Below are 27,292 nucleotides of genomic sequence, written 5' to 3' on the forward strand. Positions count from 1 at the left end.
AAGGGTAGTAGGAGCTGAATTTTCAATTTTTACATTTATATATTTTTATATTAATAATATTTTTTCTGACATTGGTTTTAAATTCTTGCGTGATTATTTTCTAAAATTTGTGGGATTCTTGTCCCGCGCAATAATTTTTCGCGATTTCTGAGCAGCCGAAAGTTTCATCGATATTTGGAGTCTCGTTGTTTCGCCGTTTAATCAACGAACCAATTACGCACACGATTGCGCATCCGTGCGATCATAATCTACGCGTATAGGTTTCACGCCGCTCGCGCCTCCCGACGTATTATCCCGCGTCGGTGTCTCCGTATACGTGACGGCGTACTCGACGGCGCGTGTAGACTTGGAGGAGTCCACAAAGACGGGAGGAGAGGTGGAAATTTACGGTCGTTAAACGATGTTCGCCACACCGGTCGTGGCTGCGGGCCGAGCTTGTCGATCTTCCTCGACAAAGTATACGCGTAATCGCCGTTTAAACGTTTTACGCGCGAGCGCGCGCGCGTTTGACTTCTCAACCCGGCGCGCATTCAGTCGCGCAATTACATCGAATCCTGCGGCTAACAGTGAATCGATCCTTCCGGACCAGCGCAGATGTCTCCTGCCTGGGTGATTTCCTGAAAGGCCAACGCCTTTCCGATACTCCCCGCTCACCCCGCTCCTCACATTATCCACGGTCTTCTCCCGTGTTTATTACGTGTTGCTAATTTCACGTCAGACGTAAAAATTATCCCGTAGCACGCACATTAATAAAGATGTTTATGTAGACGTTAAATAATTTTTTATTATCAATATCATTCCAAGTTTGTACGGTCAACATTTCTACATTTCTCTAATAAAAAAAAAAGTTAGATCTCATATTTCGGCTTTTTCCGCTTTATACTTGCGTTTCGTTCGCTGTGAGAGTATCTAACGTGTATTGACTCGTTTCGAGTTTGCCGTAACAATAAAAGCCGTACGAGCGACCTCCCCGTTCTGGTTATTCCACGACGACGGGAAATCGCGTTTCTCCGCTGTTGACATCGCGCAACGCTGAGATCGCGCGCGTCTGCGTCGAGAGAACGATCGTCCCGCGGACAGATTTAATTATTTCGTCGGCAGGAAACAATTTAACCGCGACCGGAAGTTATTATACATATGCAGCGGCGTCGACGGCGTAAGACGACGACGACGACGACGACGTCGACGTCTCGACCCGTCCCTACGCTTGCTATGCCGCTCTCGCATGAGGGTCCCCCTTCGTTCGGATCGAACACACGGTACACGTATCGTGTACAAGCCATTGTTTCGGTCGGTGGCAGCCGCGTTTAACGAACCGCGAGGCACGTATATATCGGTAAGCTCACGTATATACCGTTTGTTCCTGTCCGCCGCAACGCAACGACGGAAGCGCGGGTCTTATCGTGACTCCCTTCGATTTCGATCTCGCGTCGTTCATCGAGGAACCACCGGTCTTATTTTTCGAGTCTGCTATTCTCTCTCCGTTGCGCGCCTTTACCATTGTCTATTCTGCCCCTCGATAATCCGTTACGTTTACTGCACGATATCGATATTGTATTCGAAAGATTTTAATCTCGCGAGATTTTTATAAACCGCTTACGATGGGAATTAAATATTTTGCTTTCTCTGAAAATTTAGATAGCGCATTTTGGGAATTATAATCTTTCTGGCCTTCGTTCCAGCTTATCTTCTCCGAAGAGCTTTTTTCCGAATAAAATATAATTGTCAGTCGCTCGTTAAAAGATTTCCGATACTTTAAACAGGAACGACGCATAGCATTCGAGGAATGCACATCGCAACGAGCCGCACATATTCAGTATCGGCTTCTCTATGTCGCGTTTTTCTCTTTCGGCGAACATTTCCATTTTATTCGAAGAAAGAAACGTGTTGCAGATGAAATTTGATTTTTCCACGAAAAGAATTTCTGCGAATTCAATTCGGTGAATTAAATCAGTTGGAGTATTTTTCTGAAGCGCGCGGACACATTCTATTTTTACCGCTTCCAGGAATCAATGCTTCCCCTCGTTATCTGAAGAGCTTAACTAATTAGCTATTAGCGAAGTGTGAGCGTATCTGACTGTGATCGCTGTCATCAGTAATTAATTTCTTACGAAGCTGAAGTCGTACCATTACTATTCATGCGAAGTTGTGCAACTTCTTCGTTCCATGCCTTTGAATTCTACTTTAATTTCTGCGTACTTTCTACAGAAGTTCGTCAGCTGGTAAATTCTGTAAAAAGTTGGTAGGAGGCTATTTTGTGCCGCAATGTCTCAATTTTGACCATTAAAACATCGCAACTGACCGAGTTGATCTAAATTTTCTAAGAAAAAAAAATTGTAAATAATTAAGAACATATTTTTCAAAAGACTGACATCGCAAGTAAAAAGCTATTAACAAAACGATTTTTAAAAGTTATTCATAAAAGGAACTTTTATCTATAGTATCAGATTTTGTTCATAGCTTAAATATCTTAATCCCGTCAAGAATCGCGTGCCGCGGACATTCCACAACACTCGTGACGTGTAAATCGTAAAGAATTTCTCATCTCTTCTGGAAGAGGTCTGAGTACATTCTTCGCCACTCAACAGCGGATTTTTTCCGGTTTTGATATTGTAATGTGCGCGTCTCTATACGCCGGACGCATACCGGACGCATTGTAACAGGGCGCCGTTGTCGAGCCGGAGAGTTAAGTGTCGAAGCTCGTTCGAGAGGCCTCGCGGAGTCTTTAATAGATTCAACGCGAAACGCCGATTTCCTCGGCAAACGCTCGACTTCCCGTGCGTCGGCCGCGCACTCCTATTTTCCTCGTGCTATTATTCGGCGGCGAGCGCATGTCGAAGCGATTTTCCGCTCTGGAATAGCCCCGGCTTTTGTTCTCGCAAAGAGCGCGCGCGCGCGAAGAGATCGGCGCCGTAAATCGCGATCCCTCGCTTTAAAACGGCGCGCGTTTGCCGACCAAACGCGCGTGTTTTCTTCTCTCGTCGGCCGTTATTGACACGGCGGACAACACCGGCTTTGTACATACTGGTGCCGTCCGTGTACCCTGCGGATTTGTTTGCCCGCGGCACACAGCCGCGGCCTAATGCGTCCCCCTTCTCCTCCCCGCCGTCGGCGTCGAGGTGATTCCACGCTGCACACTCGATTCCGGGCGTCAGTTTGATTCGCACAGACGTGAAAACGCCCGCCGCCGCCCCGCGCCGATGCAACGATCGATAAACTTGCCCTGGCGCTTCCTCACGTTTCCTCCTTGATTTTTGCACGCGCGACGGCGACGGATCTTCGCGCGTAAGAAAGCTCTCGATATCACGGAACCGGAACAATCGACTTCTTTATACGACTTCTTGTCGCGATAAAACACTCACATGATAAATCACTCGACTTTTTCCCGCGACACTCTCTATCGTGAGAGCCGATGCATAGAGTGACGAAATGCGGGCTCGGTTGAGACTTGAAATCAGTTTTAGACGCGATAAATCGTCTCTGGTTAGAGAAAACGAAACCGCTTGAAAAGAACTGAAATCGAGAGATTCTTTTAGTCATTATTCTTTTGCCTCGGAATCCTTATTCAGGAGGAATTGCTGGATTTCACGGTGACGTTCAACGTCACCTTCGGCGGCGGGTCAGGGCGAAGCCGTATGCCACCCCACGCACAAGGATGCACGCTGGATCGTGCATCACGTCTCGCGTGCGAGCGCACGCATGTATACATGTTCCGTTGACGGAACGGGGAAACCTTGAAGGTGGCCGCGAGACCACGGACCGGTTCTTAATAATTAACATATGCAACGTTAATTTTACGGAATTATAATTTCACGTCACTCGGTACGCGCGGCCCGATCCGAGCCGTAATGCGCGGAACGAGCGTGGAGAAATCGAAGATGGAAAGAGGAGGTGAAACCCCAGGAAGGTCGGTCGTATCTCTCTCGGCTACTGGATTGCACGGAAGGTGCTCGCGATCCTTCGATCGTACCGCGCCTTTCTCGTATCTACGCTCCGCAGGAGATTAATCGCGACGATCGTGCCGATTACCGCATGCTTTAATCGTCACCGTTGGCGCGGTGAAGTTATAATAGTGAACTGTCTGCCTCCTTCTTTGCGCAACTTTTATTGGATGTCTCGATTTTTTCATCGTGCGGAGATGAAGTATTTCAAGTTTCTCAAATTATCTTCGTAAGTTAGAAAAGTCTATAGCTACATATATCTTATAGACTCCTTTGTAGATTTCTTTTTTTTTTTAATATTTTATATATTCTTTAAATGTTTTATGAATTGAAAATTTCATATTTTCGATACTTTGCAATATAATTACAATATTTTTAAACTTTTCTGCGTTATTTTATAATGTTTTGCATTAAAAGTTTTGTATGTGTGCAACACAGATAAAATAATATACCGTACTGTATGATTATTGAAGCAATTCCTAGAATGTCTAGGCAATGGCTAATGAATGGAAATAATCCGAAAGATGTGGCGCGAGGCACATGACACACGCTTTTGTGCGACACGACGACGACGTGCGCGCGGCACGGATTTAATTACCTTTGACAAATTGTACGTAGCACATTTCGGCTGCTTTATGATGAAATATCGCATATTTTTAAAATTAAAACAGCGTCATGAATTTCTTGGAAAATGACAAACATTTTTTTTATAGCTTTGCCTCTGTAGTATATTAACTGGCAGATTGAATCTGAGCTTTATTGCAAGCCGTATAATGGAAGCGGTGACGCGCTTTTTCTGGTATTCGCTCGCGTTGGCAATTCATTAGCAAATAATTAGTATGAAGAATAATGAAAATTATATTTTATTGCAATTACCTGTGATATCAAATATATATTTTTATACAGTTTTATTGAAATTAGTATTTGCATTTATATATTTTCTAGCAATTGCAATTTGATATTACAATCACAAGAAATGAATTAAACCGGAAATAAAAACTGCTTATACATATGTATATGCACATGATGTTTTATTAAATTTTATTTTATCTCCGATAAAAGTGATGTGAATATTTAACCGCATATGTTTGCATCTCTCTCTCTCTCTCTCTCTCGTTATTTATATTAATATTAAAATTTTCTTATTTTACAATTCATTGTAATAGAGTTGTACAATTTAGATGGATATACTATGTATTTTTAACATTTTGTTTTTGCTTATTATTCGTGTATAAAGCGTTGCAAATGTCGTTTTATGAACCGTTCTCTCTCCGCAGCTTTTAATTCCGTCGAACTAATGAATTTTAATTATCGCCTTTTGTACCAAGATGTAATATGTAAATCCATTATTATATTTTCAATTAAAGTTTCCGTCGTCTCGCATAATCAACGCGGAAATATAATGGACTGACGGTGTCGTACGGTAAGTCATTAAATGCTACCGTCGATCATTATCGATTCACAGCAGCTCCTTTCTTGCTCGCTAATCAGCCACGAGTCCCGTGTCGAGACGAGAAGCACCTAATAGAATATAAGACTTCGGTCTCGGTGCCGCGCCGCGCCGGTCCCGCTTCGTTGTTGTCGAGCGCAATCGGATGATCTATGCGTGACTGCCTCCAGCACGGAGGAATCTTAATTCGATGGATCCTAATATTAATAAGTCGCCGGCGACTTCGTCGATCCCGAGAGTTCGCGGCGATGATGCCCGTGAATTACGCGTGAGTAATGCACGATGATGCAACGCATGCGGCAATGACTTGCGCGCCCAACGACTGGGACGATTTTTAATAATTCAATCGTAGAGATGAATAATCCAGCGGCGTGAGACTGGAACATTTCAGCGTGGTTAATTATTGAGGGTCTTAACCCTTTCGTACGTTCGTAGTGGGATGATATATTAAAGTGATGTATTGGTCCTTGATTGTGCGCCGAGTTATAGGTGGGGGTGTTATTTTTTTTCAGTATTTCTCAGAGAATGCACGATTCTCATAAATCAGTTCATCTCTTAAAAGAATATTAGATAATATTTGCAAAGTATTTTTATAAAAGTTAATCCTAGCATGTAAGTATAATGATTGAGATTAATAATCGAATAATACGAAATATTCAATATCATTTTTCTATCACACATACATACACACACACACACACACAAACATATATTAAATTTATATTATTAGATTTTTAAAATATTAAATGTTAAATTTTTCGGACAAGTTTTAAAAAATATTAAAGAATTATTTACAATAACAATTTATTATTAATTACGATGAAATATATATGCGGCAATAAAAGTCAGATACTAAACTACGAAATACATTACGCGATTATAAAAATATAATATTTGAAATTCACGTAAATTATACGATATTATCATGATAAAGACATAATGTAACAGAGAATTTATCCCCCTGTGTCGGCTAATGCAACATTTTAAACTGGCCAACATAACATGCTGTTTCGAAACTGGCAATTAATTCTTCGTAATTGATATACGAATCCGAAACTTCTCTCACGCGAGGGTATTTTGCTTCACAGTTCTTTACCTCACTTCTCCGAAACGCTTAATGCAACACATGTTTGTCCCACATAGTGAAATTACGACGCGCATGCAAATTTTTATCACATTAATTATTTAATATTATAATAAATTATTTGCAATAAGGTCTTTGTTACGTTATAAATTATGTACGGATAATTGCATGATGGCTATTATACTCACTGCAGTAGTCTATTCTCTTCATTACGGAATTTTGCGATCAATAAGTTTTATATAATAAGTTTTAAGTAATTAATTTGCGTAAAATTGACATTCAAATATATGATTTTTTTATTTTTCTGGTATTTTTACTCCATTTTTTTTTAGAAATTCGCAAGAGTAAATGTAAGTTGCATGTGCGACTTTCGAGTAAGCTTCTTCGAGTGTTTACGATATTCGTAAACGGCAAAAATGTACGAGGGTGTTCGTGCAACAACGCGCGCGCGGATATTAATAGAAACGTGGGAGGATGCGAGAACGCGACGTATGTCGAATAACGAATGATTCGCGACATCCCTTTCATCTGACAACGCGCATGAATGTATTTCGAACGGTGAAACGGGCAGAAACATTTTTATCCATTAAAGGTTTTTCACAAGCGCTGTGCTCACGAGCTTTACAAAAGTCCGTCAAAATATTCGAGATATCTCTAATGCATTAGGGAACGAATCTCTAATGCATTAGGAGAGCAACCATAGAATCCGAGATTAACTAATATTTAATTGGACATTTATATGTGAATTGTATATAATATTCTATTAAGTAGACAACTATACAACTCTAAAACAAAGTATCTTTAAACTTATTAGATCAATAAAATTGTAGGAGAACATTATCAATAAGATTCTTGTCGAAGATTCAATATGCAATTGCGTGAGAATTATTTATTGACATTTAAATGAGTCTTCTGGCGTGTTTTTGGAAAAATTTTTTAGAGATTTTAATACATTCGATGTTGCGATTGAGAATGGCTTTGGATCCAGTCAATAGATCTTAAGCTGAATCGCTAAATCCTGACTTCGCGCAGGAAATCGTCGTGAGTCATTTGAATGACTTGGACTCCTCCGAAGGAGGACTCGTCCCGACTTCCCTGCTGGATCCGTTCGACCTCTTGACATCCGCGTTCCCCCCGGACAGCTTAACGTTTTTTACATTATCAACAGGCGTCTTGGCCTTCTGACATTTGCGATCAAACCTTCGATAGGATCGCATAATCTGTTGACGTGCAAAAATCGAGTGTGCTCGCGCGATGCAATAGAAGACTGCTGCTGCGATTCATAACTTCGCGTAGGTATTATTTCGTGTAGGTACATTATTAATTTAAACGTTACACGATCAATGTTGCATGATCTTGGAGTTTTATTGTAAATGTACTTTATATTTACACAGACTTATTCTTTTTTATTTTCATTTTTTAATTTAGCCTTTTTAATACGATTCAAATCTTACTTGTGTAGAAAAGAGGAATTATAGAAAAGAAAAGAGTTTGCGAGCATTTAAAAGATAATATAATAATTATTACTTAAATTTATTTGACCATTTGACTATTTGAGATATTTAATAATTATACATATATATAATAGATAGATATTATAAATGGGAGAAGATCAACATTTTTATTTTTAAATCAATATTCTTGTGCAATTTTTGCAAGTTCTTGGTACTTTGCTTACAAATCTGCATTTAGTTTATTGTTGAATTTTCTGTTTAATGTCTACTGCCAAGTTTGACGATTAAAATTAATTTATACCAGATTGGCTACTATTTCTACGGCATGAGAAAACTTTCGGATCAGTTTTAGACGTCCCCCCTTCTCCCTCCTCCATTATCGCTGGTCCTGTCCATGCTCGAGCATATCCGGCCCCCAAAAACTGACCCAGATCACACGTGTGGTCACGCGTCGATCCACTCGATCCTAAGCCCGGGCATATTCTTTTGCCCCTCTCCCCGACCGTCGCCGGGCGACCCAGTCAGCCACCCGGCTCGTCGGCTTGACTTCGGTGTATTGGGTTTCACGTGGAGTTACACGTACGCGCAGTCGTGCGTGCAGCTAACAAGACTCTTCAACGTAGATGGCCCGTCCTCATGTAGGTAGATATATCGCCCGCGGGCGATTCGTGCTAATTTTACTTCCCGCCGTGCCCCGCCGCCGCCGCCGCGGATGACCGGCCGGTTTTCCGAACGTTTTTGCCACCGTGTGTGTTACACGTCGATACCGGTCCCTCATCTATTTTCGCGATCTGCGCGTCTAACTCACGTCTGCAAAATCGGTGCGGTGCCTCGTGGTCATGGCGGATTTTCGGGTATGCATCGTTCACTTAGGAGGAGATTGATTCGACGAATCGCTTCACTTCTGATGAGCGAAAATGATGTGCGAAATTCTGTTTAATTGAATCAAACAGCCGAGCAGAATCGGTCTGACAAACAGCCGAGTAAACTTCCCTTATTTTTTATTTTATACTACGTCGTTTATCTCATTGTGTCTATCTGTCCGTAAATAACATGTAGAAATGTATTTCTATATTATGATATCAATTAGGATTGAACAGACAGAGAATTTTCTTTTTCTTTTAATTGATATTTTTTAATTGAAATGATCGAGTTAATTACAATATATAAAATTTTAGATATTAGATCTTGAATCATTGAGCGTATAATTCTGGATCTTGGATATGGTAATTTTATGATTTTAGATTCAACGCGTTTGGCAAAAACTTACTTTGTCGTGATTTTATGGAACTGTTTACTTTCAAATTTTTCACAATTTTCTGTATAATATCCGAATCATTTAATTCCTACTTAATCGCCAACGATCTTTTCCGTATTGCCCCACGAGCTTAATGGACAATTATCCTTTCATCCCAATAATCGCGTTCTCCGAATATCTGGGTAATATCGGTCCCACAGCCGACAATATTGTGCCGGTGACGTTACATCATCTAAATGGCTGCCGTTGTTAATCTAACACCCGCGTGGCGATCTCGAAATACGAGCGAAAAGAACCTCTCACTTAGGCGATGATCGAACAGTTAACGCGGATAAGAGGCGCATTAAAACGGGGTCACGAAACACCTTCGGCAGACGGCGGTATCTCGGTTACACGTTCGATAATGAGCGAAGTAACGACTAGTTAGCGAGCATGTTACTTTAATTGCGATATCGCATTGCGCGGCGTGGCGGCGTAAATTTAAACAGATGCGACGCAACAATATGAATAGCCGATAGTGTCTTTACAGCGCGATCACGAATGGCCTTTGAATGTTTTATATGCTCCGCCACGATTGTATTCTAAACGGTGTTCCTTTCATCCCAAATTAGATTAGATAAATTCTTGCTTTGCTTAGAATATCGATAATTTTGCAATGATTCTGGATAATGGAGCATATCCACGTTATCTTTGGTTTAATCGTTGCATTAGTTTGCTCCCTTTGTCGATTAATGGGCGAAAAAAGGAGAGGAGTTGAATATAGAATATCAATATATCAAGAAGTAATTTATAATATACCGTAATAAAATAAAATGTACCGTAAGCATTATCCGTCCTCTGCACGCGGAAGGCGCCTTTCGGCGATGTTCTCGAACGATATAACGAGGCTCCAATCGACAATCGGTCCTTCGAAAGTGGAAGGTAAATACCGAAGGGAGGAGAGCTTGCCGCGACAACAATAACAGCAGTAGCAGCAGCAGCAATGCGGAGCCATCTCGGTTATCGGAAACTGGCGCTGAGTACCTCTCGGCAATTGCATCGGCAACGCACGCATCTCACCCCGAATGCACCTGCGTGCGATATCGGCTACATTGCGAGGCGTGTACGTGCGTGAAGCTCGGTTTATATAGTTTCCGAAATGCCTCGTCAGTGATATTGGAAATATCCCACGTAGACTTTGACTGCACCAGCAATGATTTATGTATATCTTGTTGAGGATTTATCGTTATAACAAAAGCTACTGGCGCTATATGTATTTACGTCAACATTTTATTTGTTAAATTTATCTATAAATTAAATTCTACCTGACAACCATGGTCACATAATTTGTCATAATTTATTCTAAATGGATGTATAGAGCAGAACAAGTAAATTAATGCACCTTGAAATTCTGGGTTGTTTTTTTTTTTTTTTTTTTTTTAAATGAGGCGATTATATTCCGAGTTGTTGCATCATGCAATTACATCCCTCCGGCTTCTAAAAACTGCTTTTCCGATTAATTTGTAAATTTACATAAGAGATCTCCAGTGAAATGAAAAAGTCGAGTGAATAAAAATGTCAAGCACTATAATGCTCTCTTATCGTATTTCATCCGAATCGGAGTGTATTTCCACGGAGACATTTCTCGAGAGCGCTGCTAATTGCCTCCATTGGCGCGGCTGTTTATTTTCCCCGTTGGACTACAGTAAAATACTAGTGACATTTAACGATGGGCGGCCCCGCTTGAACGGGAGCTTCGGCGAAATCAGCAGGAGGATTAAAAGCCCCACGCGCGCTTAGAATGGAGCCCGGGAGAGCTGTCGTGTCGTGGCCCAGTAGTGGAAATCCTCCTTAAGCCGATTGAGGTGCTCCGGTATCATTAGAGGAGCCATTCGAGACTCGCACATACGTTCTTCCCCCCCCCCCCCTTTCCCCCCCCCCCCCTGTCCCGACGGCGACTTCTCGTCGGGAAAGGGTACGGTTCTCGTGCCGAAGACAATGCTGTGGCGCGTATCGTGCATCATATTTCACGGTCAATCCTTTTTGCGTCCGCTGCGCGTTGTTCGCTCCGGTTTGAGGCCCGATGGCGACGAAAACTCTCCTCGAGGGGGGACCACCGTGGTACCGAAATTTGTGGCCCTCCCGCGACGCCGGATGTCGACGATACGTCCACCCTCTTCCTCCTTGCGCGTCTCCCTGTTCTGTCACTTCGGATTGATTTCGAAGTAGTCTCGCGAATGTTTGAAGCTCGATACGTATTACAACCCTTTGTGGAAGGACAACTACTTGAGCGACCGAAAACTTATTAAAGGATATCCGTGGCAATGAGACAAATTCAGGGGGAATTTAAACGACTAAATTTCTTAAAACGAGCTATAAAGAGATTATGAAGACAGCTCTGAGAATAAAGAGCTCTCTAAATGTCTGCAAAACACATAACACGATTGGAAGCTATATATATATCATTAAGCACATTGAGCGTGTACCATACGAGTTTTATTTGAATTTAACGTTGCGCTGTACGTCTTGTAATAGTTTCAAATTGCCGAGTCGCAACTCCAACTTCGAGATATCGTATTTACGCGACGTAAGCGCAACGGGCATATAACTTTTATTCGGCGGGCGCAGGGACCGGCGTAATTTTTACGATCCGCCGTAATTGCGGGGCAAGTGCCGTTTATTTATAATACCGGCGTAAAAGTTACAATGTGTATAGCCGCGCTTGTAAAAGCGGCGAGAGAGCTGTATTAATATATGGCACCGTTAAACCCGTCACACGACCCGCAATTGTTCCGTCTGAGCACACGCTACCATTAGATGAGAATTTGTTCGTTGGCCGTATAATACGATAATTTAATGATGCTATTGTGATAACAATGTCGCGCAACGATTCTAAAAGTATCTTTATTGATTTCGTCAGATTGCGGCGCAGTAAAGCGCATTTCTTTCGAGCGTGAAACGGTGATGATATATCGCTCAAATAATTTGTATGAACAAGTCGTTTACAAATCGATTTTTTTTGCCATTGCATTTTATTTTATTTACAAATATATTTATATCTTTTTTCACATTAAGTTACATTTTAATTGCGTAAAAATATGTATTATTTAGTAAAAATATGTATCATTAGAGGCAATAAGTGAATCATAATAGTAACAGAAAAATTTAGTACGATATATAATATTAAATTTATTCTTCTATAATTAATTGCAGTTGTACAAAAATGTAATTGAAAAATGTAATGGAATTTTATACATTATATGTACATTTCCGTGTATTTCTTTGATTTTGACGAACGAGAAAAATATCATAAATTTCACTATAACGTTTAATATGTATATCTACATATAATATCGCAGTATTTTATTTGTTGCTTTACGTTCGCTCGGAATTCGCGCGCTCTATCGCTCTGACCGACTTTCGATCCAAATTGCCAAAGATTCGCGGAAGTGGAAGATATGCTACTCGCACTTAAGTACAGCGCTAATAATTTCACTCTAGCGACAAAAAACCGGCTTCGGTATTCCCCTTAACGAGAGCCATTGAGGACCCTTGACTTTATGGTGGCGTATCTGGTCGCGATTGACGTCCTGTGGTCGTCTTCAATAGGAGGATTCTGGCCGGGTTTTGTAAAGCTGGCCGAGGCATGGTGCAGCTTCTTGCCGATCGATTTTTCGCATTCCTACGCCATTGAGTACAAGACCAGCATTGTTTGTTGTAAGTGCGAGATACGCCGCGACGGGCTGCATGATAGGGGAACTGGGAAGTCGTAACGGGTCGTGGATACGGTTCGTAGTTGTTCGGACTTCGTAAGCTCATGTTGGAGAGAGATCGATCGCCGATACTTCGGCAAGAATGTATTTGCATTGTGAGCCGCGCCGTGAAACGCGATCCGCGATCGCATTCTCGCTGATAAAGCGCGGAATCTCTATCGGTGTACTTCAAGCAGTAAAAGACTACGGAAGAAAATTGACATAGAGAATTCAGGATGTCAATTAAGTCGGAAAGAGCTAGATAATATCATTGCTTCACATCTGCAAAGGAATATATGAATGTAAATGTCATCTATCAACGTTCTTCTTTGAGAATTGAGATATATGTATGTAATTTACTTTCTACAGAGCTAAAATTGTGTAAGTTATTAGTAGCTATTTTATTCAGTTTTCACTTTATGCTACCAAGAGTTTAGGAAGTTTTAATTAGTGAAAAATTTATTAATTAGTTAATTAGATATTAATGTATATCTTTATTTTACTATCAGATTTCTGTGTAGCAAGTAATTTATTCGTATTTATCCGTTATGTAGTAATTGAACATAAAAATAATTTATCTTTATTTTTTCTTATTTTTATTTTATTTTATTTCTTATTTTTATCTTATGTTCAATTATTTTACATACTATAACGTTGATATATTATCTAATATATAAACTATTATCAAGATATTAGCTAGATAATATCAAGATAAAAACATGAAACTTGAGGAAAATTATTTTCTGGTTCTCTGAATAGATAATCGAAAGCAGTCTGTCGAATCGCGCATCGCGGAGGAGAGATGCGTAATGAACGGACGACGCAAATCTCGCTGGCGGTCGCGGCATGGACAAAAATCAGAATTCCTCGTTCTCAATCCGGCTGCGATCTCGCGCGATCCTTTTGCTGCAGACTCGCTGCGAGAGGTCCCGGAGCAGATGGATACACGTGTTAGGCGTCGCGGGCGAACGCGCTACATCGCAATGCCTCATCGCTCGCGTGTGGTGCATCGGGAAACGCGCATGCCGCCCCTCGATTACCAGGCGCGTCGCGTGTTGTGGATATAGTCGAGATAGCGCATTTTTCTGATTTCGCGCGAATATACTTACACGCACGGCTGCATACGCGCGTCGTGTGCTACCGCTGCAGCAGCGACGACGGGCGGTCTGCGCCCCGCTCTTCTCATCCCGCGTCAGAGTGCTTGTCTTGTCCCTCGTCCCTCCCCCTCTCCCTCGACCCGCGGCGGCGGGATCTAATGATTAATTAAGCTTTCCGAGAAAACGCAACAAGTGAAACATTATTAACGCTTATAGTGGCACAGTTTACCCGGATCAGTCGCGGTCGAGGTTCCTCCTCTTCGCCCCTTTGTGTGTGATCTAGTAGCTCGTATGCACTTCCTGCTCGCGCTTGAGACTTGTCGAGTTCTAACTCGATTAATATAAATCAAACAGAGCGAATAATTTCAACTTTGGTCGAGTTTTTTGGGGGGGTTTAATTCACAAGCACGCATTTAAAGGTGAGTTTTTATTTCTCATGAAGAGGTGAAATATATTTAAGTATATATAACTCATTAAATTTTATTTTCAACTTGTTTGTTAGGAATAATTAAATTTTATATATGATTTAGATTTAATTAAGGATTGTACATCGATTTGTCTCGTATAAACGAGAGAGCCCTCGAGATTGGACGATTTTCGTTTCAAAGAGATATGTACACGTCTCTGTAATTAATCTTTTATTAATTTCGGCGTTGAGAGCGTTTTTGCGTAATTTAGATGTAAAATATTTGAGCAAAATATTTAAGCAACAGATTCTCCTTTAACTTAGAACTTGCTCCTTATCGCAACTTTTTGGCTGTTACTTAACTCATAGAACGGTACGGCGCCTCTCGAAATGCATCAAAGCACGTATCGCCATCTGCGTTTTGCATCGTTTCCTCCTTCCAGTATCTTTAAAGCTCGCACGCTTTTGAGTAATTTCCGCGGAAAGATGATACGGTAGCTGGCATTTACGCGCATCAGAGCGCATCTGCGCGCGTCGCGGCCTATCATCGCCGTATGCGTTTTCTATTTGTTATACGTTTCCCGGCGCGCGGGCGCCAATTTAGCGCGCTTATGAATAATTAAGCGTGGAGAAGCGACAAGTCGGTCGCGGTTTTTGCGCGCATGAAAGCGCATCTGCGTGCTTCGCCGTCTGTGCATTTTCTTCGTTGCCAACATCACTCATGCTTGCACTTCTGCCGTTGCCTCTCCTCTTCTCTAAATTGAGGGGAAAGGAATTCAAATGAAGTTATTCATATATGTACTAAACGTTTGCCGCTAAATCTATACGCGTAATGTATCTCACGTTTTATCTATCGTTAAATATTAATTAGATATATTAGGTATATATTGCAATTTTGATGATGTTTCTCTCTCTTTTCCTGTACGGTGTTTGTAAATCCGCGAACGTTCCTAAGCTAATTTACCAGCCGAAAAAATGCGTTTCCGGGGAACGTGGTGCGCAATCGTTATCCCGTGTAGCAACGGATGCTGAGATTGCATGTCGAGCTCGATCTCAGGATGCTGCACGCGGGGAGAGAGAGAAAGCGAGAGAGAGAGAGAGAGAGAGAGAGAGAGAGAGAGAGCGACTGTATACGACGAGGAAAAATTGGGACGTGCGTATGGTGTAGTTTGATCGAGCCGAGATAAGTCAACGCGAATCGGCTGTATCGATTGCCAGGATCTGCATCTACGTGGTCAAGCAACATTAATGATTACGCCAACGGAAGCAACATGTTGTCCGAGGCCTGTCAACGAGAAATGCGCTTTCTGCCGTTCCCTGGCTGCACGATACCTTAACTTTGTATCGTAGACATTACCGTAAATCACACTTTTTTAAGATAAATATGATGCTTATACTGGAAATATTTTTCGATCGTTGATCTTTGGGTATGGAAACGAAATAATTAAAGGAAAAGAAAGGGAGAAAAGAATTCTATTTACTTGCACATTGTAAATATATTTGTTTTGTACTTATTTTTGTTTTATACTTATTTTAAGTAATTGATTAGACGTACTTTTGCGAAAAGAAAAACATATTGGAGCGCAAAGGATTAAACAGGGTTTATCGCTGGCATTATCGGCTTCAATTAATTATCATTGCACATCTGCGAAAGCGCGCGTTAGTTGTTCAATGAAGATTAAGATCGCATTCTTGAAATATCTAACTCAATGAAAGCAGGCGAACGGGCGATGCTGCTGACGATAAAAGAGTAATTGCTTCGCTCGGCGCGAACGGTTTTCGGTCATGAAAGTATATAGATCGTGCTCGCCATTCCGCTCATTGATCTTCGTATTTACACAATGGATCGATTTATACGCCTGTTTCTCTATCTCTGTTGCAGATCGATTCTAGCCCTGATGATGCTGAGCACGGCCGGTGTCTCGTCCTCCCATATGCCTGAAAAGTATCCCATAGAAGTAAGTCTTCATAGGAACGATTACATTTTTTGTTTTATGAATTAATAGTAACTAGCGTGTATTTCTGAGCAATATTAGGAAAATATTTTCATTAAATTAAATCGGGAAAAAATATTTCTCGCAATTTCTGTTTCGAGTTCTTTGCAAATTGAGTAATTTGTTCGAAAGACAATTTTATTTTATTAATAATGACACAGAATTGATTCTGCAGCACGCATATAAGTTCGACGACAAGCTATGACGATAAGCTCGCTTTCACTCGGAGTCGATGTCACCGATTAAGCGTCAACAAATAATCACGTCCGCGACAAGCTTGATTCGATCTCGCAATCGGCCATCCGGGCTATCCCGCTTCTCCGACGATAGTTTCTCGTCGCGCGCGGTGCATATTAATTCGATCCACTTGCGGGAGTTAATACACAATTACGTGGCCGCCATACCGGGTGGGCACTACGCCGAGTGAGGGTAATTAATTGACACCGAGAGGAGGTCCCTAAATTACGCTGGTGCGGAGAGCGCGCCGGGAGCAAGGCCACGCGGCGCGCGACACGAGAACGAACGCAAACACGGTCCGCGTGCTGTATGCAACCACTGCCACCGCCACTTAATAATTACGCTTGAGAGCCCGTTTGTTCTGGAAAACATTGCGGCATTACGGGAGACACAAAAATAGACGGCGCGGCCTAGAAAATACGGCGTATTCCGGCTACCCGAAATCACACCTGCGACTCTCGTCGCGAGCCTATATCGTTGACGCCAAGGTCACTCCTCCGAAGTGATCAGTACATATTTCCGGAATCGCTTTGTTGAGAAACCGATATTATAATAAAGAGAATTTAACTCACTACACGACTACGGTGAATTTGCTTATAATTTAATCGCCGGTTTTTCTCGATTTTTATATTACATATAAAATAAGTCGGGAGAAGATGCCATAGTTAAGAAATATTATAGAAATATGAGCAAATAGTTACAACGCTTCGGAATTTTTGCAAGATGATACTTAAGCTTTTACATAGCAGTATTGAAAATAGCCACTCTAAAAGTTATCGTAAAATGTTGTAATTTGATTACATCCTTGCAAAACTGACATCTTACTCCTATACCTGGGTAAGATGCAAATATACTGTGAGGAACATGCAGCACTCAATAAATGAAGTGTAATACGTATTAGTTAGTTATCGGCTCAATCATTTTTATTTTGTTCATAAATACATAATCTCTCAGAAAAATTAATATTTTTGTTTTAGATGTTAATCGAACATTAATCGAATATTGTAGCACGAACATTTATTCACGATATTTTAAAAGACTAAAATCTAATATAAGAATACAAAAATTGTACGTACTAGTATTTGTGTAAATAAAATAATCCGTCATGCTAATGGTGTTTTTCCTGAAGTGCTCTTAGCTTCCTGAAGTACCAATGACGAGGAGATGTCATCTTTAACTCTTCATACATTGACGTCATAGAATAAATGACTATTTGGGTCATAAGACACGGTCATTTCACGTGATTTCAAAATATGTTAAATAAATCCACTTTCAATGACAAGAAATTATGAAAGATCTTAACAAACAACAGTACAATATTATAAGAAGCTTACTTACCACTTGGTTCGAACAGATCTTCCCAGATTCTTCGGATTTAACATGATAAAGCTGGAGAAGAAGCTTGCACGCGTCACTCGTTGTATGAATAATATAATCTTACGTTAACGAAAGCATTAGCGTCTATCGGATAATGAACAAAACATTAACAAAGTGGCATCTTCCCCCGACTTACTTTATTATCTTTTCATAATCATGTATTCCTGTTGATTTTATATTCAAGTCAAATCCAGGCAAAGAATGAATTCAACTCAATTCAGCTCATAATCAGATTCTTGTCTTCTGCACAACAGATCTATTATTTAAAAATACGCAAAGTGCCCTCCGTTTCTCTCCGTGAAGCATTGTCGTTGCATGAATTTATTCTCAATAAGGTCTCATTATTCCGTGTACTGTAAACGTCTTCTCACGTACATATATCCAACGTGAAGTATATGTATTTCCTTCTTTGCGCGGGACCTGTGCTGTATAAGCGCTGTGATTAACGTTCCGGAGTTAATGCCAGGCATTAAGGAAGTATTAGCCTGCTGCTCTCTTAGAGTTAACGACTTGCAAAAAAAAAAAATGGATAAGAACAGGTAAAAACTCTTCGTTCGAATTCCAAATTCGTCGTTAACGGAGGCGCACGGCGTTTACGAAAACGTGTAATTCGTCCGTTTCGCGTATTTGCTTTTTCGCGAACTCTAAATCTTCATCGGCTTGTTTAAAAATAGAGGCGATCCTGGGCGACGCGCGGAGCCGGCGAACGTACAGGCGGAACAAAAGTCGCATTTAAGAGGCCTCTCGAGATTTAACGGTTGTTATTCGTCTCGCGGCAGGTTCGGCGAAATCGACGATTTGTATTCCAGACTCGAGATAATGCGCGCGTAAGGAGCGTAAGGGAACGAGAGAGATGCGACTCGCGCGTTTGATTAATTAGACGCGCGCGATCGAAGGGAGGATCGGACGTGAAGTATACGAGTATGAAGCGCGGGAAATCTTCACGTGAGAACGTCGTGCCTTTCCTCCCGATAGAACGACGCTACCTTAGCGAACTTCCGGCAGAAGTTAATGCAACGGGTAGCCCGTGGTGCGCGGAGATAGATCGAACGCCGTAAATTCAACGCCGGTGTGTGCAATACGGTAATCGATCCTTCGTTTAATTAATCACGACAAGACTACCGCGATACCGAAACGCATGCGATCTAATTGGAATCTCGTTTATGGTAGCGATATTAATTACCGAACAAACAGATTGTGCTCTATGATGCCAGCGTGTGATTAACAAGAACAGAATACCAGACGCGCGTGCTATCTGCCTCCATCGTTTAATTACCGTCCAGTTACCTGCTTCGATATTTTTTTCACTGTAATAGCTCGCTCTTTGCGCAGCTATCTTTTATGAAAAGTGATATGAAAGAGGCAATAATTAAAAAGTTATAAACAAGATTTAAATAAATGTAAAAATGCTTGTTAAAATTGTATCCGAATATATATGTTCTATATTAAAGAGACGTGAATCAGATTTAGAAAGATAATCGATGAATGAAGTATAGCTATCGTCGCATAAATTATAAAAATAAGATATGAGATATTTGATTGCAATAATCAGAAATATTAGCTTATTTTTTATTTAAAAACTATTTTTTTTCAAGATCTTTAATTTAACGTTTGACTGTAAGCTTCGGAATTAACGCTTGCTGAAGAACTCGCGATTGACAGTTGTTAATTTCTCCAGGTATATCATATGTTACAAGAAAGAACGCAGTTTGGAATTAGCCATGACAACAGGATAAGAGGGACTTGGGGTACGTGGAGCTCCTGGAGCGAGTGTTCCAGATCTTGCGGCACTGGTATCCAGTCTCAATTTCGAGAATGCGTCCCACGGTGAGTGCATTTAATAAAAATCTCGAAATAATTTTTTAAAGTTCTATTTAAAAAAACGTATAATGTCACATTTAATATTATATTTCATCTAAAATACAGGTTTTCTCCGCTAAGGCGAAAGTAGAGCGTTTCTATGAAATCTTTCGTAAACGGGCGCAAAGCGAAGAAGAAATTAATTTATATGCGAAAAATTTTTGTAATGCGAAAATCTTCGGATTTCTTTCGATTAGTGAAAACGGGTACTAATATAGATCTTTCATAACGAGGTGGCGTAAAGCAAATTTTCGAAAAGCGGTAGATATCTATACATAACAAAAACACATGTATAATGCTATTTAAAAATGTGTTTTTAATATTTTAAATTTTAAAATAAATATGTACATTATATATAAGTATATGTATATGTGCGACACATTTCTTTAGTTTCCTCTTGGTTGTATTTTTACAAAAATAAAAGCGCGACGAGAGCTCGTTAAACACGAAGATCAAGCACTGTATGACACATCGCTAGCCAAATATCTTCACGCTCGATTAAAGATTTCCACACCTTGCTTCACCTTTGTCCTCGCGGCGCGGGCGCGGGGGGCACGATCTTCCGCGGGAGGTCATGACGAGGATCGGTAATCGTTGAACGTCGCGACTCCATCGCAAGAATGCAAAGCACCTTGCGATATAATGCGAAGTTGAGCCTAACAATAATCACATGCCTCGCGGTACCGTTAGAGCCTCGCGCAATTTGGATCATAAGCGCTCGCTAGACGAGTCGCTGCATTTCGCATAGCCGCGCGGAACTTTGAACCTAGCGCGCGAATACGCTACTTCTACTTTTCATCTTCTCAATCCATCAATTGATCGATCACCGACTATCTTCTTCGGTTCTTTCATATCCACGAGGAATATACAGGGTGCCTCGGATTCGTCAATATCCCTCATTATAGAGATGCAGGTCGTTTAACTTTTTTTCTTCAACAGCGTGTATAGTAAAGTATCTCGATGAACAATCATAGTTTTTAGATTGGATAGATTGTTTCACATTTTCTAATGCGATAATGCTCATTATTCTTATATTACTTATTTATTCACTTTGAAAGTCTTTAATATAAATCTTATTCAAAGTATTTGAAAATTTATAGCCAGAGTAATATTTTAAAAACTATTTAACTTACGAATGTACATAGATATCTATATATATTTACAATTAGCATAATTTTTACTTCGAATAAACGGAAGAATTTTGTACAGAGTTTATGTAATATACTTTCGTAAACATTATTTTCACTCATATCATAAACATGAAGAGCTGCGATTATATTTTTCGAAACTTAGACTTCAAATTGTATACATCGTGCATGATACTTGTACAAAATGTTTCTTTGATGCAAGAGAGAGAAAGAGAATTTGAGAGCCATCACTTATATATTTATTATTTAAATATGTTTTCTCCATGCGTTTCTTTTTTGAGAATCCACCTATGAGCGAATTTTGTCGCCGATAGAGAATTTTATTTATATGTATATATTAAAATAAATCTAGTATTTTAAGAATAAAACAATATATAAAATTTGAGTAAAACATGAACAATACGAAACTGGCTGCAAATTGAAAGAGACTTTAACGCACAAGTTCCGTACACCCTGTATGTCCTGTATGGCTAGCTATAAAGCAGCGTGCAAATTACGGATCAGTAGCGTAAGAAGATTATACACCGGCAGGCCGACGACTCCTGCGAGCTTCTCCCGGAGGCAGAAACGTGTTGTTATCGCCACTGACATTTACACCTTCGTAACGCTACTGCGAGCCGTTACGTGACTCGCAATATGAATCTCGAGTTCGCTATACCTACGAGTAAATACAAAGTAGCCAGTATCTCGCAGTTGCAAATCACCTTGATGACTTGAATTTGATTTATCCTTGACGATAGTTATACAGAAGTTCTGATTAGTGACTAACTTAACGTAAACAATTAAGAAGCAATCATATTTTGCTCTGTCACATTGGATACAAAAGTGATGTTCAAATTCAATTAATATTTTAAAGATATATAAATGCTATTTAATTGTAATTTATAGATAAAATGACAGTTCAATAAAGTGCGTCAGAGAAAAAAATGTAGATTCAAATTTTCAAGTCACTTTATCTAATTTTACGTGAACCAAAGAAATGCAATATATTGACCAATCATTCCCTCCATTTAATAAAACAAGTGTAATTACCTTCTTTACCACAGCAATGATAGCTAAATAACCCATAGAGAAATGTTTCTTTAAGTTTTATAACACATGTTCTCTTTCTTTCTCTCCTTTGATCTTAAAATTATCATAGTGCTCTGCACTTCTCAAAAGCGCGCTTATGCGCTTGGCGCTAAAAATCGGGATGCATCACGCGCTACTCGCGCGAGTCAATGGGTGAGCTAATGCGAGCGATTCGTTCCAGGAGACGTTTGAGAAGACGAAGTATTATCTCGGAGAACGGTACGAGCAGCGGCAGGCCTATCTGTGTCGGCATATACAGACGCTACCACACGTGCAATACGCAGGTAAGCCGGCGTGTAAGAACATGAGCGCGTTTGTCGATAAGAATTGTAAAGAACTCTCGGAGAATCAAGTTCTTAAATTTGATGAAACATGATAGAGCGTCTAACAACTCTGTTGTATCCGTCTAAAAAATTATTTCGCAGATGTAGATTTGAGTAATTATAAAAAATCTTGAAGAATTTTTAAATTTGTTGAAAAATAGTAGCGCACCTAAAAATAGTAGGGTACCTAACGCTATATATCTTAACTTTATCTTGTGTCTAAAAAATAAATTTGTAGATAAAATTCGAGCAATTATAGATTTTTGAAGAATCTTAACTCTTGAAGAATTAAATTTTAACTATTATTAATGAACTAGGTTCTTATTTTTGTGCTCGTATCTTGGTCGTTGATCTTCTTACATAGCTTACAATTTTAACGAGCGGTTGACTTTTCTTTTTATTTAACCTTAAATTTGTTGAAAAATGATAGCGTCTATTTTAATTCTATCATATGCGTTTAAAAAATAATTTCGATCTCTTGGGCTACCTCCACGATGTAAAATTTGCTCCTTATAGATAATAGAATTTTGGTTACCAAGCTCGTTTTCGTCGATCGCGCTCGGTCCGTCAGTATCCGATGTAAGTGTAAATTTCACGAAGAGAGAATCCGCAACGCCGAAAAGGGTGTCCATTATTCTCCGCGAAGAGATTCGTGGAATTTCAGGAAAACTAAGTAGGCGCTTACAGAAGACCGCCTTATTTCCAGAGCGGTTTATTGTCGAGGCCTTGAACCGACAATTAGCCGCGCGCGAGAGCTCGCTCGCTCCGCATAAAATTCACATACATGCTCGTGCGTGTGTCACTACTTCCACGATGCCGCAATAAATCAACGTGTGCATCTATATCCACCTAGACCGACCCGTGCGCGCTGCAAGGCACGCTCCTTAAGATTTTCCTCTCGACGGCGCGTCACGAGCCTCGAACAAATCATCGCGCGGGCCAATTAAGGATGCGCACGACGACGATTTATATCCCTGAGCCCGTGTGTGTGTGTGTGTGTGTGTATGCACATGGCGTTGTTTAAAATTCATAAGAATAATCACCACCTGCGAAACTAAAGACCGCCGTGTAATGGATGGCTCTGGCCGGTATCGAGGAGGGAGAAGAAGGGAGAAAGGACTCGCTGGTGTCGATTAGCTCTTGATGATAGGAAAGACCGCGCGATAAGATCTGTTTACATTTTGATCCGGATCAGTGCGCGGTTGACGCACTGGATGTTCTTGACTCACAAGTACTTGTACTTTGCATATATCTTTGTCAGTTAAGAAAAAGACGCTAATTTATTAAAAGCGGAGCACAAGTAAACGTTAAGTAAGAATTTTGGTCTTTGAGTTAAATTGTTTCGAAATTAAAATCGTGATACAACGAAATTGGCTGATGGCTACCTAAAAGATGCGGCTTCGTTATCCGTTATTACCCGGCGAAGAAAAAGCGGCGCCTCGTGCGGGAATATTCATCTTTGGGCTCGATATCCGGGGACTACATTTCCGAGCTGCATTCGCGATTCGCAAACATGCCCGGGCAAAGTAACCACCGTTTCGTTCGCCGGCAATTAATAGTCTACCCGGAAATTGCAACGCGGCCGCGCACGTAGCACACACCACACGTGCCGGCATTCGCGTGTTTGCACGAATATACGGACTTCCTCTCGGCGGCTCGGAATGCGAGCTTTTTTTTCCTGCCAGAAGCCGCAAATAATTTTACCTTTATTTACCCGCAGCAGCGCTTTGGGAAAAGCGCGACGTGTTGTAAAAAGCGACGCGATCGATCGCGGTCGGTTTTTTTCACACCCCCTCCTGCTCCCCGGGAGAACCCGAACCATCTCTTTCTCGATGGTAACGCGTCGTCCCTCCCCCCTCCGATCGATCCTTAATTACCGTAAGTTTAATTAATCCATTACGCGTTTGTGCAGGAATGCCCGAACTTCCCGGAAGACTTGCGGGCGGAACAGTGCGCCAAGTACAACGGGAGGAACTACAAGGGCCGCAGTTACGTCTGGGTGCCCTTCGTGGACGGTGAGTCTGCTGTCTGGGAATCCATTTGCTAGTTTCCGATTGTGGATCATTATCTTTAAGAAATATGTTCTTCAATTAGTAATAATTATGCCAAGAAGCATTTATTCTTTTTGTAGAGACAGAAATTAATGATTTTTCTTATTATATATCCATCTTCTAATAATCTATTATGGAGAATGTAGTTTAAATTTCTAAAAAATAATTTAAATATCGTCAAAAGTTTAACTATAATATCTTATTTAATTGATTCTCTTATCATTAGTGAATAAGAGTAGCCAGTCAATATCGCGTTTATCTATTAATTATCATGTGTAATGCTCTGAACGATATTTAGTTTGACTGAATATCGTATGCATTAAATTCTCTGGTGGAATTCTCTTCTTTGTCCCTGCCGAAACACAAAATTTTTATGAAATAACAAAGAGGCGTCTTGCGATACCCAAACGAGTCAGTGACGTCGGCCGATCGGTGTTCGACCGATATAACGATGACGTAGCCGACGACCAGGCCTGGTGACCTAACTTCCGCCTGGCCTAATCGTGACTACTGTTGTTCCCCAGCGCCGAACTCCTGCGCGCTCAATTGCCGTGCAGTCGGCGAGCCTTTTTACGCAACGCTTGAACCGGCAGTAATAGACGGCACGCCCTGCGATGCTCCGAATCTTCGCGGACGCGGCGGCAGCGGCGGTGGTGGCGGGATTTCGACGGAACGCAACAGCGAACGATGGCTCTGCGTCGCCGGACAATGCAAGGTATGAATAGCGCGAGCGTCAGGCGAGAGAACGACGCCGGAAATTAATGACCGATACCAGGCGATACGATAGGATCGATCGATGAGATCGCTATTGACCCGTGCTTTGGGGCCCTCGCGCCGCGCGCGACGACCCCTCTCTCTTGTTCCTTTCTCTTGTTGACATTTGGGGTTCATCGCACGCCCGGTGCAATGTGCAATTCGGTTAAATGCCTTTATCAATCAACAACGCTCAGAGGACTGGGTCTCTTCGATTTCGAGACTTCAGCTGCGTGAAATGACGGACATGTGTTCTCCCGTTTCCCTCGAGACAAGATAAATTTGCAGTCGGAGTCTTTCTCTAGCGAAAATGCTAAAATTTTTTAGAAAACTCTTAAATTGAATAAAACTTAAGAAAACTTTGTGAATACAGTTCAATTATATGTAATAATTTTAATTATAATTATTTAAAAAAAGATATCGTGAAAAATGCAGTTCTTGAGAATAGAAGGTTCGACAAAATTGGGGAGAGATAGAGTCCCGGGTGGGAATTCCTAAGTGGATTAAACGCAGCGATGCCGAAAATTCGCCATGTTTGCCATATTCAGCCTGTAGGATGCGACGGCGTGGTGGGTTCCGATGCGACGATGGACGCCTGCGGCGTGTGCGGTGGCCAAGGCAGAGGGTGCAGGCTGTACGAGGGCATCTTCCTGGAGCCGATTCTGTCCAAGGGTCATCAGCAGGTGACCACGATTCCGAAGGGCGCAATGTCGCTCAACATTTCCGAGCTCCGATTCAGCAGTAATTTTCTAGGTAACATTGACCGATTTACCGAAGTGAAATGATCCTGCCTTTTGTAAATTAGCATCGAATAATTAACACTCTAATAGCTTGACACGCGCGGCATTTAATTAGCAATTCAAAACCTATTCAAAACAAAGAGAAAATCGTGTCAACAGGAAAACCAATGAATAGCCACTGCGAATTACCGTGGACATTTTTTGTCACCTCTAACAATCGCGCCAGTAATTTAATAAAAGCACGCGGGAGACGAACTAATTAAGCGGCGTTTTTACGCAACGGTGGTATGTTGGTTAACAAACACGATCGATCTACTCGCAGCGTTGAGAGACAGTAACGGCAGTTACATCCTAAACGGACCGTGGTCTTACAGTCCCAGTGGTACTTATAAAGCGGCTGGTACGACATTAACATACCAGAGGGGCGATAGGAACCGTATGGAGTGTATCTTGGCGACCGGACCATTGAACGAGTCTCTGCATTTAGAGGTATTATCCGCGTTATCGTCAAGTATTCGTTAATCGTATCGAAAGCAGATTTTCTTTAATTATGGATAATTCGAGGTGCAATTTACGAACGACTTTTACTAACGGATTCTTTCTGTCTCTCTAATTTTGTTTGTTTTATCTCTCACGCTTATCTTTTGCGCTATTTCTTAGCACCGCTAAACTATAATTTGAAAGTAAAACGATTTGACTTAATTATTACGTTAGTTTTCCATATTTGTAATTTGTACTAGTGCTGGGCGGATAGTCCGGATTATTTTATGTTCCAAATATCCGGATGTTCGAAAGAGAAAAATAATAAAGGAGTAAATATTCGATCCGGATATTGAACAGAAATCAATCTAACTTATTCAGTATTCAGATAATGTTAACGCATTTAAATTTTGATTTATTTTGATAATTGTTGTTAATAAGCCGAAAAGTAACTAAATGTTTAAAAAAAATTAATAATTTTTTATAAATTTCCTATTTCTGCATTTAAAATAATTTTATAGTTTTTCCGAATATCTGGATTTTAGAATTTTATTCGGATATTTGAATGTTCGGATATCCAGCACTAATTTGTATTATAATTTTTATGCATATTTAAGTGCGTTCTAATATACCTACGCATTTAATCGAACTCGGTCTTGATGTTAATATCATTGTTCGCGCATTACTGTAGATCTTATCCGTGGAATTAAATCCGGGCGTTTTGTACAAGTACATGCTACCTACGAAGGAAGTGCCGGACGATAAAGCGGTAATTGCACCGCCGCTGCTTGTCGCAGGTAATTGCTTCATTGCCAATCAATTATGCGCAATAAAAAA

At 40.8% G+C, this 27,292-nt stretch overlaps 1 protein-coding gene across 3 annotated transcripts in view; it reads left to right on the plus strand.

The window, feature by feature from the left end:
* LOC112458627 (thrombospondin type-1 domain-containing protein 4-like) overlaps nt 1-27,292 on the plus strand; it is a 56,263-nt gene that overhangs the window by 21,097 nt on the left and 7,874 nt on the right. For 2 of the 3 annotated variants that reach the window (XM_025022363.1, XM_025022366.1), the window contains 8 exons: nt 16,304-16,379; nt 19,708-19,856; nt 22,290-22,392; nt 24,344-24,446; nt 25,007-25,197; nt 25,784-25,988; nt 26,298-26,464; nt 27,147-27,252. In XM_025022363.1, coding sequence (XP_024878131.1) covers nt 16,304-16,379; nt 19,708-19,856; nt 22,290-22,392; nt 24,344-24,446; nt 25,007-25,197; nt 25,784-25,988; nt 26,298-26,464; nt 27,147-27,252 — 1,100 coding nt within the window. Of the gene's footprint in view, nt 1-15,657; nt 15,780-16,303; nt 16,380-19,707; nt 19,857-22,289; nt 22,393-24,343; nt 24,447-25,006; nt 25,198-25,783; nt 25,989-26,297; nt 26,465-27,146; nt 27,253-27,292 lie in introns of those variants that run through there. The other variant, XM_025022365.1, reaches the window with a different exon arrangement.

The sequence above is a fragment of the Temnothorax curvispinosus genome, unplaced genomic scaffold (assembly GCF_003070985.1).
Source record: "Temnothorax curvispinosus isolate PA1 unplaced genomic scaffold, ASM307098v1 QBEX01009046.1, whole genome shotgun sequence".
In the NCBI taxonomy this organism is placed as follows: domain Eukaryota; kingdom Metazoa; phylum Arthropoda; class Insecta; order Hymenoptera; family Formicidae; genus Temnothorax; species Temnothorax curvispinosus.